A 12652-nucleotide genomic window follows, 5' to 3' on the forward strand; every position below is an offset into this window, starting at 1 on the left:
CAAATTATATTAGTCTACACAACCGAATTGGACGAACAGCATCAGTTTCAATGACCATCAAGCAACTAATAATTTCACTTATAATCATTCACGATAAGAAATTAAACAAGTAATTCAGACATTGAAAAACAGAAAGAAATTGAAAGTTTGCACACCCGGATAATATTTAGTAGATACCAATCAAGTTGTTCCTTTATGGAACATCAAGTTACCGTAATTAAAATCGTAGTCAGATGATTAAGTACTCTTTGGCGAAACGTAAATTGTATCTGTTTTATTTCAGGTGAAAAAGCGAAAACATAATGAAGCTCTCAGAATCATTTTTTTCTGCCTTTGAATCCGACTCTCCTTTTAACAAACACCAAAAAACCATTTTATTCAATGGTCTGCCTTAGAAGCATTGCATCTTTGCTCGCGTATAGCATTGCGAATTGCTCCAGGCAATTTTCGAACAAATTGGCGAGGACTGCAATCAGTTATTTGGCCGTTGTTTCTTGTGACAATTCATTATTTGGAACTCGATCTCAAAGTAGAGATAAACGGTCACAAATGGATGATTCGTTTCTTTTATCAATGTTTTTCACAAAATAGTCGCAATTAATTAAATACAGTTAAGTTGAAAAAGCATTAAAATGATTAGATGTGATTTTCATTATTTTCGTTTTATAATTTCAGAGCTACAGATTATCTTTCGATATTACTATTAAACAGAGTGATTCAAAATAGGCGCCATTACTTTTAAGGATTTTCTGCTGTTTACTCTCTTGAAAAGGCTTTTGAAGGCGGAAAGTATTAGTACAGATACTTAAATATTGTAAACTTAGGCAAAATTTATATTTGGAAAAATTACGATAAGTTCGGTACATATTCAATAACAAATCTAAACAGCAGCAATGCATATATATAGTTGTTGACACACGTGCCAGCCTCACAACGTATTGCTTGTAGTAGTAAGCTGGAGTAATTTGATTATGTTCTTCAAAACTTAAATTGTGTAACAACGTCCAATAAAATTACGTTTACCTTCACTAACGATAGTCTAGGTAGTATTTGTACCACGACACTCAATAATTCACCACTTGTCCAAAACGGCTGAACTCGAYTGTTTCATCAAAAGATGAGTCTTACATAAGAACAAATTCACAGCGAGTTTCACCAAAATACATCGTACCATTCTCCCGATATTTCCAAAAAGATAAATTTTTTSAMSAACTTTGACCAGCCAGACATTTTTTCTTAATAAACGTTAGGTCAGATTGTCTTCTTTCGATCCAAAGAATATCGCAGTACCCTTTTGATTATGTGCTTACGGGACATCTTGTGTATTCATATATTTAGTTAAACATTCTGAAGTTATCTTAAAAGTGTTCTTTATAAAATAAGTCCTGCCAAGACTGCAAATACTTGATTAGTATTGATATGGTTTTAGAATTGCTAGTGTAAACAAATGTATGACTAGTCCTGAAAAGTATTTCGTGAATAAAACTTCAGATGTGTTCGAGTAATATATTAATGTTTTTCATGCTTTTAGGGTAAAAAGTAAGTTTTCTTAATTTTACTTATGTTTTTGCAATTAGAAACGATTTTCGCACATAAAACAACGATGTCTAGAGTAGTGCTCGGAATTGTTTTAATCTGAAATTCGAATACTCGTTTAGTGGTTTATTCGAATAATCGAGTATTTGAATACTCCAGTATATATACATTTTTTATCAATAAAGACTTGGAACTCCGTTTATTAAAAAAAATACTATTAACTTTAAACTGGAGTAATGGTAAAATCATCAGACGTTTGTGACTTTAAACTGTTAAGGGATAAAATTAGATCATAAAGCGAAAGAGGAACAAACAACTTTTGTCGCTTAAAACCCAATTAGCTCGCGGCCGTCTGCTTTTTAAAATATGGTGGCAATTCAAACTCGTATCCATTTTTTTTAAGTTGGCTCAACAAAAAGCTATACAAACTCGACATCTTGCGGCAGAGCTGCACACTAAAACGATCAATATCACTCACCTTAAAATTGGGTCGATTGAGGAGATCATTCAACTCTTGAATCTCGCGTCGGTCGATATCTCTCCTATGCTCCAGATCCCGTAAAATCTCCAAAACATGATGACAACACTGCACAGCCTCGGTAGAGGGCGCTTTGATGGGGGTTGGAAGCCGAGTTACGACTTGATCGAAAATCTGTAACAACATTCCAATTAGAATCAGGCCACAAATTTTTTGTAAGTTCAAATTAAAATAACATTCATTATTCGATGAAATTGCCAATCAAAAGTAACATTTTTACGACTCGAATTGAGCTCAAAAGTTTCGAACTTATGAAACATGTTTGCATAATTATGAAATAATTGAAAACTGCCTACAAAATCAAATACTTACTTCAAGTACATTATGCAGATGAGTATCTTCTAATAATGCTAATAAATGAGGTCTCTCTTGTAATTGCGATTCTTGAAGACAGTAAATATCATCTAAAGTATCCGTTATAGTAGACACAGCTAGAAAGAATGACCATTTAAATATAGATTTTCTTCGCAACAGTATTAAATTATAGTGAAGCAACTTACCCGCTGAAGTCACTTCGTCGTTTCCACATTCAGGAATAAAATCGTCAGTAGCCTCATCGAAATTATACCATTTACTAGAATTCACAGTATTTAGAATACAGGTTTTCAATTTTCTTCTACCATTGTATTTCTTAAGCTCGTCTATTGTATCGTTGAGGTGAAGTCTAAGAGCTTTGTCACGGTCCTGAAAACCCAGCAAATATACTTCTAAATGTAAAAAATAAGCTCCTTTCTTAGGCTTTGTCAATAATCCAAGGTAAAATGAAAAAATTTATCACTCATAAAATGCCTACCCTGAGCCACCTATGGTTTAGTACTTCTTGTATTGTAATTCGCTGGTTCGGATCGACAGTCAGCATTTGATGTATTAAATCCTTAGCACTATCACTAATAAATTCCCATTGCGGCGAGGAATTTATCTGAAAAAAAAATTCTTCTAGCAACTGGCAGAAGTCCATAACCCAATCTCATACAATTTGCCAATTGACACAAACATTGCACGAAAATATCTACAATTTACTAGTGACGATTGTTTAAAATATCAATCGACTTTCTGTGCAAATTGCTTCTTTTCGTAAGGTATTGCGTAACAATAACGTATGTAAATGTTTTCTCTGCCACTCCATGTGAGTAACAATTGAGCGAAAAATAAAGATTTAAGGTGCTGTAAAACTCACCGATATTTTCCCCCTACATATAGCCTCGTTCAATCTACGACCGCTGCCATGAAATGGCAAAGTTCCAGATAGAAGAACGTGAAGGAGAACTCCAGCGGCCCAAATATCTACTGCTTTGCCGTATTGCTTTTTTTCTACGACCTCAGGAGCCATAAAGTGAGGGCAGCCTACCCTACCTGCAAAAAATTGCACTGTAAACATAACGACCTATTTTATTGGTCTACTGTGTTCTAAAGGTGATAATGATCAACTAAGAAAATTTTAATCTTTACAAGTGCTGTGCTGTGCAACACAGATAAATCACTGTTGCAGAGTGACTAGCACTGGAAAAAGGACATGCTATAAAGACATTAAAATAAAAATGAACTTCCTTAATTCGAGAGATTCTAAAAAATTCGAAGCTAACATTGCGCATTTTTCAACTTTCAACTTATTTTCAAATTTTGAAACCTCATCAAAATCAAAAAACACTTTGCAAGTACATAAATTTCAAACATACACGTACAGAAAGTGGCGTCCCTTTAGATTAGTTTCTACCATACTTAACATGGAAAGAAACTTTGAACGGCTACACTAGAAAAGATTTTCAAAGTTCAACAAATGGTGGTGATAATGTGCACAAATGGGTCCGGTTCTTAACGGATGTGACCACAAGTCAGAAGAGACATTGCTGTAAGCAAACATGCCACAAAATGAATATGATACATACCTAAGGAGAAGGAATGCATGCCTACTTACAGCAACGGGCTGTTACGAAAATAAAGGATGTCTCGAAGTAAGAGCCCTATTGGGCAATATTAGAAATAAAATATCACCAAGAAAGTGAAAAAAATCCCTTTGGTTGTTTGCAACAAAGTACTTTTTAATCGTAAAAAACAGGGAACATTGTACCAACACCCTTGTAATAGCATTAAAATTTAATGCGATTTGTACAAAATCATCATGTACTTTGGAAAAGATAGAGTCAGTATTTATCTAACAAAATTTCGATTATATTTAAAACGCCGAGGTTTAAAAAAATGCCCGAAAAAAAAATACGAAAATGTTGCAGGATTGTTGTAATCTCCGATCCCTGAACGTAGGATAAGCAAATTTGCTACTCAGCAATTAATTGTTGTTCGTGTTCTTGTTTGTTCTAAATTAAGATAACGTTGATAAAAAATTACTTAACCAATAATACTTGTTAGAAACGGCATGTATAACATCCTGTATTTTCGTAATGCGCTAAGCAACTCGAGATCTTATCTTACCGGCCTTGTCAGCCTTTAGATACATCCGGCCCATGGGACTCAGGTTCGTCCTGTACTCACACAATCCGTTTTCTACAGCATACAACTTTTCGTTTTTATTTAGAAAACACACAAGTAAGGGAAAGTTGGACAATAAATCTAACAAATGGAACCAGAGCTGTTAGATGCAGAATACATTTACGAACTACCATGTCCCTGTTTTGCAATTTATGTTCAAGATTAAAATAAATGTTTAAATAAAGGGGAAATAAATCTAATTCACAGCAAAAGTGGCCAAAATAGATGAAAAGGGTCTGCACACACTTCATGTAAATTGAATCGAAGAAAAGACTTTCTTCAGAGTTATCGGGTAGCATTTGCCTAGTTCTCGGTACAAGCTGTGAATTGTCAGCCTCAATCTAATCCAACAAACATCACACAAAACAAATCAATCTAACAAACAAGTCAGGTTTTAGGTATTTAGTAAACAAATTCACAAATTGTAGTCCGATTTATCCGAAAAGTTCTTTTGTTTCTATAAAAAATCAGCATTTATCCCTAATGCAGACATTTTTTTTTTGTTAGTCTATAAGTCCCCACATCTATTTGCTAATTCTTATAAAACTCTTTTCCTTCATTTGAGTAGTTACTCGAGAAAAATAAGAATCTGCAGATTCAATGGGCACGCATTAATCGTAAATAACCTACCGCCATGTGTTGACAATATGACAAAACACTGTTATTCAACCAGATTTATTCAAATATCACTTTATATTACCCCCTGGAAACTGATGAAATTTGCATTCGTAATTTCAGCGGCTTCTGGAGTTATGCCCGACGGGCAACACCTAAACTGAAAGTTTAATAGAATGGGCCTATTCCTCGAAAGCAAATTTTAGACAGGTGGTATGTGCCTAAAGAGGTCCGATCAATGAAACCCAACATGTGAATCTATTGTTAAGCGCAATGTAGTAATATCTGAAAGAGACGGATAGAAGTACTTCCCATATTTTGTTCCAAAGACAAGCTGCCTATTTATTTACAACATTGTGCATTCTCAAGGGAGAGAACCGGAAGTAAACGCAAACATACTACACGTGTGTTATTTTAATTATTAAACCCGAACGGTGCAGCTTTTACAAATCTTTCTCTGATATACCATAAAGCTCCTATTTTCCAGAAAGCATCATTTATAACAAAACGTTTTATTTGGCAACGGAATAAAAATCGCATTTTCGATTCGCTTCCATTTAATATTTACTACAATAAATCATAATATAAGCCAAACATTTTCCATCGTAATCGTTGCTCATTCAGTAGCCTTATTGCCTTACACCTCTAAAATTAAAGAAAATTGCTCCTCGCTCAAGCTGAGTTAATTGCATTAATCAAACTCAGCTTTGCCCCGAAAGCAAAATTCCATAATTAAATACTCTTGTAAATGGGAGCAATAATGATGAAAAGAGCCAAATTATTCATTCCTTTTTTGCGGTTTTGTGACGTCAGTCTGTGTCGCAACATACGGTTTTAAAACAAGAAAATCCATAGTGCCCTGAAAAGTATGTTGAAGTTGTTCCTCCTAGCAATGAAGGAAACTTCATTAACTTCAGTTGGTTCGAAAACAGGACTATAAGCACTACTAATATTACAGACCGAAGTTAAATAAATAATTTATAACAAACTTCAATTGCTTACGAAACGGCTAAAATTTAAAGAAAGCCCGTTTCAATTGTTTTTCAATTAATTCGAATTTAAAATGTTTCTCTTTCTAAATTCTAGAAAAGACACACAAAATACTTACTAGTATTTGGAAACAACGTATAGTACCTACAATGTATCTGCAATGAAATCCAAAATATGACCTGATGATGATATTATCTGCCAGATAATATAAATAAATYAAACAGCAACAATCGTCAAAAAGATCACATTAAGCGGCATTGTACATATGTATTTATAAATGCCGAAATTACAAGGTCGGTTCACATTTATTYGAATATTCCGGTGCAATATTGCGTCAAAAAATCCGGTTAGTCCTTCTAATATAGCCCATGTTCGGTCTACAGACCCTTTTCACAAAATTCAGCGTGTTTTGATGAGTCGGTTGGGCCACGTTGAGGAAATAATGGTTAATGTGGTGACGGTCGTTCCATTATACTTCGAGTTGACGTGGAAGGTCTTTTATGCCAGAGTAAATTAAATTTTGTTCATGGTACAATTCAATCTGGCGACTACTCGGGAATATAACCCACGAGATCCGTCCGAAGATAATTACCTTGTTTACTTACGAATGTTCGATCAATGTCACTAATGACCTCAAATTCATGTGGCTGAGCTAGACTCCCTCACATATAATGATAATCAATTCATAAAATTAAATATATTTAGCGAACATAAAATTCTGCATCCCCAACTCTTCGCTCAATCCGTTATTTCCGTTCAAACATTACGATTGCTTACCAGGAACATTGTTGGTGTGTTTATCAGGTAGTTGCACGGCAATTCCAAATCCGCCTAATTTAATTGGTGCAGAGTTTTCTTTGGTAGCAAGCAGGATACTTTCAGGCTTGATATCCCTATGGATGATGTCGTTCTCGTGGCAATAGCGAAGCGCTTCTAAGATTTGTCGCATATAATGGCTGGAAGAACAAAACGCAACGTAATTGTACTGCAATTCCATTTTGAATAAAATGAGTAATTAGGACTGAATTTAATTAATTAATTAAAATACACTATTACCTGGCTACCGCTTCACTATAAGCAAACCCCTGGGAAGCCCTTATGACCACTTCAAAGCACAGGTCAGACCCATCCATACTGAAACAAAAGTAATCTTCTGTCAGAAATGCAGACATTATAAGCCGGAGTATTTTATAAACAGAAAATATTTTATATTTCATCACATTAATTTATAAAACATAAAATCCAATAGGTACAGGTTTCATCATTATAAAATATACATCAAAACTGAACTGGTGTCTATTATACAATAACAATAAAGAATAAAATTTTGTGACGTGTCGGAAATTTAATTTACAATTTCACATATGTATATTACAAACAAAATAGAAACGTAAAATAATTAAAAAGTGAAGCAAAGTTGATTGAAAAATAATGAAAATCAGTGTACTCCAAGCAACAATTCTGGATGAGATGGACAGCCGAATCAGATGCCCGCAGGCTGACGTGCTGTTGAATGCGTCGGCGGAGGCACTTAATCAGCTAATAAAAAGCTTTATTTTGGGCGCAACTGTTTAATTTGGCAACTAATTTTAGAGACAATGAATCTAATTAACTACGAATATCAGCCAGATCATGACGATTCGCATTAATTTACTTTTAAATATTACCAATTATTTGCAGGGAAGAGTCCTTTCTGGAGCAACTACTCGGAGGAAATCAGTCTAACATGTAATTTTTATACGTCAATGCAATAGACAACTGCAAAGCTTGCAGATTGAGCGAATATAATATTACATGCAAGAACTACCAAGTCGCTTAAATTGGTGCAAAGTTGGGCATTTCTGAGCTTTGTTAAATGCCAGTTTAGGTCTTAGGAGACGCCTTCGAAGATATTTGAAAAATATTGAAATTTAGAGGAAACGTTTAATTCATAATCGAAAATGATTAATACATTCTCTTGGCAACTTCTGCCGTCTACAAAATGGTGATATCATATTTTCAGTCCGACGTTTTGGTGCTGCAGCGTTTCATCATCAACTTTTTTAAACACGACATGTTCGTTACTTACATTTTTGAAGAAACGAGATTCACCATAAAATATGTAAAAAAACGAGCTCCCTGTATCGTATGTAAATCTAAATGTTCGATTTACATATCTAAAACATAAAACAGGCTGATTCAAAATCGGTGTCTTTCCTTTTAAGGGGTAATAGGGGCTCACTTGGAGAGTAGGAGAAAAATATTGAAAATGTTTTTTCCGATAATTTCTAGAAGATATTAACAGTAGAAAATCGAATTTCAACTTTGTTATAAAGCAGTATCCTCCAAATAGGGCTACATTCCTACCACGTATGTCAGATACCCAGAGCACAACGACACATTAAACCAATGGCTTACTGAATAACGGTACAAACTGAGCAGGAGTTAATTAACCAAATATGAGAAGCTGCCCGAGAAGAGTGAAGAATAAGGTGATTACAGAGGCACTAACTTGTTTGGAGTTAAAGACTCAAATGTATGTTTACTTGTAATACGTAAACAAATTAATTCGAGGTTGTGAGGACAATAATTAACATTTCGAAAAAATACGTCCCGTCATTCAACGATTCCCGTTGAATTTACCGTTTATCCTTGTCTATTTTATTGCCACTTTCGATATAATTCCATGGTTACCGGAGTTTTTAATAATTACTTACAAAGCAACAGGTATTTACGTAATGTAAATTAGGCAGATTACCTTGAAAAACATTGTTGCCGTCTTTCGAATATAGTTTTTTTTGTAAATTTCTCAGTTTTTAATAACAATAATTTTTTTAACTATTTTTTCGGTACTCCTAAAACACCGCCAGACATCACCTCCAGAGAAATGACGTCAATTTTGAATCACCCTGTATATAATATATATTGTGCTAAGATTTAGCAAAGCTACACTCATTTGTTTCAAAAAGCAGCTTAATAAAAAAGTTAATACTTTATTATGCTTTCACACGAAAATTAACGACTGGAATTCTTCACTCATTGTTAAATTGTGGCTAGTATTTGCCGAAAACATTTTAACTCAAAAATTACACACCAATGTTTGTGTGAACATTTTAATTAATGATCCAAACTAAATAAATATAAGTGTTTACTTAACTATACAGGTGTGGGCATACGTATGCACAAAAAAAGTCTCTTGAATCACACAACTGGAAATAACGTTCAATGCTTTGTTAATTGCAAATAAATTTTTTAATAGCTGGTCGTAAAAACAGTTGGCTAAAATTGACAAATGTACTTTAACGACTATGCGCTTCAAGCGATTTTTTATTGATCACATGGACGAACAGCAAAATGTAATTTCAGGCTGCGTGACTTGAAATCCAGACATTTTTCAAATACATAACAATTAAACGAGGACGTATATTTTGAAACTGATGTGATTTAGCTATGTGTTAATTTGAATTATTCACGTCCCCAATAAATGGCTATTTATAGAATTGGTAATGTTTTGATTAAAATAGTTGTGATAAAATATGATCATCAAAATAATGATCATCAGAGACATTTCTAACCAGCAATATCAGAAAACTTTTCCAGATTCAAATTGCAATTCTTCAATATAAAAATGCCGAAACCAATTAATTGGTTTGGCACCTTGCGCAAACGGAAAATTTGATGCAATTTTCGAACTCCGCTTGAAATTCTGAAAATTCTCATTGAAAGCATTTCTTCCTACATTTAAGTCAATTTATTGCAGAAATTTAGGTAAAAAATAATAACTTACACCACGTACGTACGTACGTTACGTATACATTTTGCCATAAAATACCTGTAAGCAAACTTTGCTGGCGTCTTGTCCATTTCGAACACATTGTAAGTAAGAATTTTTGATTTTGAGTCTTTGAGGAATAAATCAAACTGATAATGTGTCGGGTAAGCTTTCGCTTATGGGTATTTTAACGGAAAATGCAATAAAACAATGACTTTTTACCTCCAGTTCCGATTCATTCATGCGATCATTCCGGATTTCGAGAAATTTTAATTATTCCAATCTTTTGGTATATTGCAACACAATTATTGACAGAAATAAACAGTCCAACATAATTTAAGCTAATAACCAAAACCCCCAAAAACTGTAACATAACAAACTCATAATTATAATGAATAATTAGTTTGTTGTAAATTGTTGAAATAATAATGTTGAACCGAAAATATTCTTTTTTTAAATAATTTTTATTTATACTAACCATATTTCGTGTTGCTACAGGATTCGCAGCGAATGAGAAATTCGGAAGTACTTAATATAAACTACACATTAAATTATTGATTTTTTAATAGTTTTGTCTTTTAAGCCTTAAAACGTAAAAATTTATGTCGACAGTAGAACCAAGAATCACGTTCTACTGACGAGTGAACAATTTTACTTGAACTGACGTAAAACTGCTGACTGAGTTAATTCAGCAAAAATTATTATTAAACTGCGCTTCTAAGTTATTTAAGAATTATTGAAAATGCGAGCTTCAGTAACTGCAGCAAGTACGAAAATCTGATACTAAATACGTTAATTTTTGAAAGGAGAATACACGGTTTTTGAAAATTTCTCATTAGTAATCTAGATTTTGGGTGCCATAAACACACATGGAAGGATGATTTTCCTACCAAAATACTTAATAATTGTGTAAAGAGTATACAGCCAATTGTGATTATTTCGGAGTCACCAATAAAACCGAAAAACGAAATTTGCGAACGAGCCAAAGATACCGGGTTTTACGACCCTGTCGTAAATTCGATTAACTATCGCACTTTTTGCTTCATACGAGTGCTCTGATGGAAGTCGAAGACTAACATTTACATGAAACTTAGGGGGATAAACCGGGTTTATGCTTCCAATTCAGTTAATTATAACATTTATTTAGATGCAGGAGCCAAACGGTTAAAATAGATGTTTGTTGATGTAATTTGTATCAAATATTGCTCTAGAAAGCAAAATAACAAATTTAGAGTTGGAACGCGATAAAAAATGTAAATGATATTCACACAACATTCTATTTTGAGTAAAGAAAATGTGATCAGGGAACTGTAAATAAAATTAAACACGCTCCGAGAATTTCTAGAGTAGGTAAATATTCATCCATAAACTGCTAAACAAACACAACGAGAAAAATAGAATATATCTATATTTACTTATGTAGCATGTTCTACTCTGAAATTGTTCGATGGGCAATAAACAAAAATAGACGAAAGAAATAAGAAAATAAAACTTACTATTCGAACACCATGTAGAGCATGCCCTCTGACGAATATGTTTCTAATAGCTCTACAATGTGTGGATGCTTGAGCATGTGGCATATCGTTGCTTCCCTTTTCAAATCTATAAAAAATAAATGTGTTATCAACTGTAGTAATAAAGGGATTTTTGACTACTTTTAAACAACCAATCAATAAGCGACTTCGTAAAAAAATAATGTCATTACCGTTTGTGCTTAAGCCTGGGCTGGAGGTAAATTTTGCTACATCTACGATTTTTACAGCAAATTGCTGTCCAGTCTGCCTGTGAATGCATCTTCGCACTATACTAAATGGCCCCCTGAAACAATAAAAAAATCGATTCAAATCAACATTCCAAATGGCAATATTGTGAATCATTGTAGTTAAACAACTACCATATCTATTTATTTGTTTATTCATCACTCGTATTCTTCTAAGTGACATTGTAGATGTGCTGTTCTAACTTCTTCAATTTAAAATTAAATTTTGAACTCGCTTAAAGTTCTCATGTCAATAAAACCTGTTCAATAAACTTCCGGAAAATTGCTGGAAACGTTCCAAGGTTCCAATAAAATTGCAAACGTGCAGTTAGATATCTAGTCAAATGCACCGTTGATGATATTTCAATCATGAACATAAAACGGTATTAATAAACTTGATTACCTCCTTTTTCTGGCTAGATTAGGCGACATATAATGAACGTTTTAATGAGAGGCAAGATCTATAAAGATATTTAATAAAATAAAATTTAAAACTCTTTCTTCTCTTTCTTCTGGCTTGTCGATTTAATAAGCAGGCTGTTAAGTTTGAAGGAGGCAATAGAAAACAGCCCTTAAATCACAAAGTTACTTGTAGCAGCACAGAGAAAAACTCAGTTCCCTTAAATGGAATAAATGCGGTAAATTTAAGCCTCAAACGCTGTTTCGGATTGTATACAAAATTAAAATTAAAACATGTTTAGTTGTTAAGTAATATTACTGAAGAATTGAAAAATGTAAACGTAATTTTTCGTTATTTTAAAATCTGTCGCTTTTAGATCATAATTAAAATGTTGTAGATAAGTTCTATATTGTTGAGGCGGATTCATTTTTACAAACTTCTTTTTGGGTATTTCGCCTCAAAAATTTTTGTCTTTAAAACAATTACAACTTCCTATATTAAAAATTCTGAACATTTTTTACAAAAATTATCAGACATAGACATAAATCCAAATCATATTCTAGTAAGTTTTGATGTTGT

At 33.3% G+C, this 12652-nt stretch overlaps 1 protein-coding gene across 2 annotated transcripts; it reads right to left on the minus strand.

Moving 5' to 3' along the window:
* Positions 1 to 1499: 1499 nt before the first annotated feature.
* LOC125502883 (peripheral plasma membrane protein CASK-like) lies at positions 1500 to 11806 on the minus strand. 2 transcript variants are annotated; one of them, XM_048662336.1, is made up of 11 exons: positions 11620 to 11806; positions 11411 to 11516; positions 7220 to 7297; positions 6941 to 7119; positions 4502 to 4573; positions 3252 to 3427; positions 2868 to 2993; positions 2575 to 2758; positions 2387 to 2505; positions 2015 to 2188; positions 1500 to 1635 (listed from the first exon to the last, which is right to left on the minus strand). In XM_048662336.1, the coding sequence occupies exons 1-11, from the start codon at positions 11789 to 11791 to the stop codon at positions 1528 to 1530; spliced, it is 1494 nt and encodes a 497-aa protein (XP_048518293.1). In that variant the 5' UTR covers positions 11792 to 11806; the 3' UTR covers positions 1500 to 1527. The 2 variants fall into 2 exon arrangements, with proteins under 2 accessions (XP_048518293.1, XP_048518294.1); XM_048662337.1 differs by lacking the exon at positions 4502 to 4573.
* Positions 11807 to 12652: the final 846 nt, after the last annotated feature.

This window comes from Dendroctonus ponderosae, unplaced genomic scaffold (assembly GCF_020466585.1).
Source record: "Dendroctonus ponderosae isolate FM_Combo_2020 unplaced genomic scaffold, Dpon_F_20191213v2 Dpon_F_20191213_100, whole genome shotgun sequence".
NCBI classification, from domain to species: Eukaryota; Metazoa; Arthropoda; class Insecta; order Coleoptera; family Curculionidae; genus Dendroctonus; species Dendroctonus ponderosae.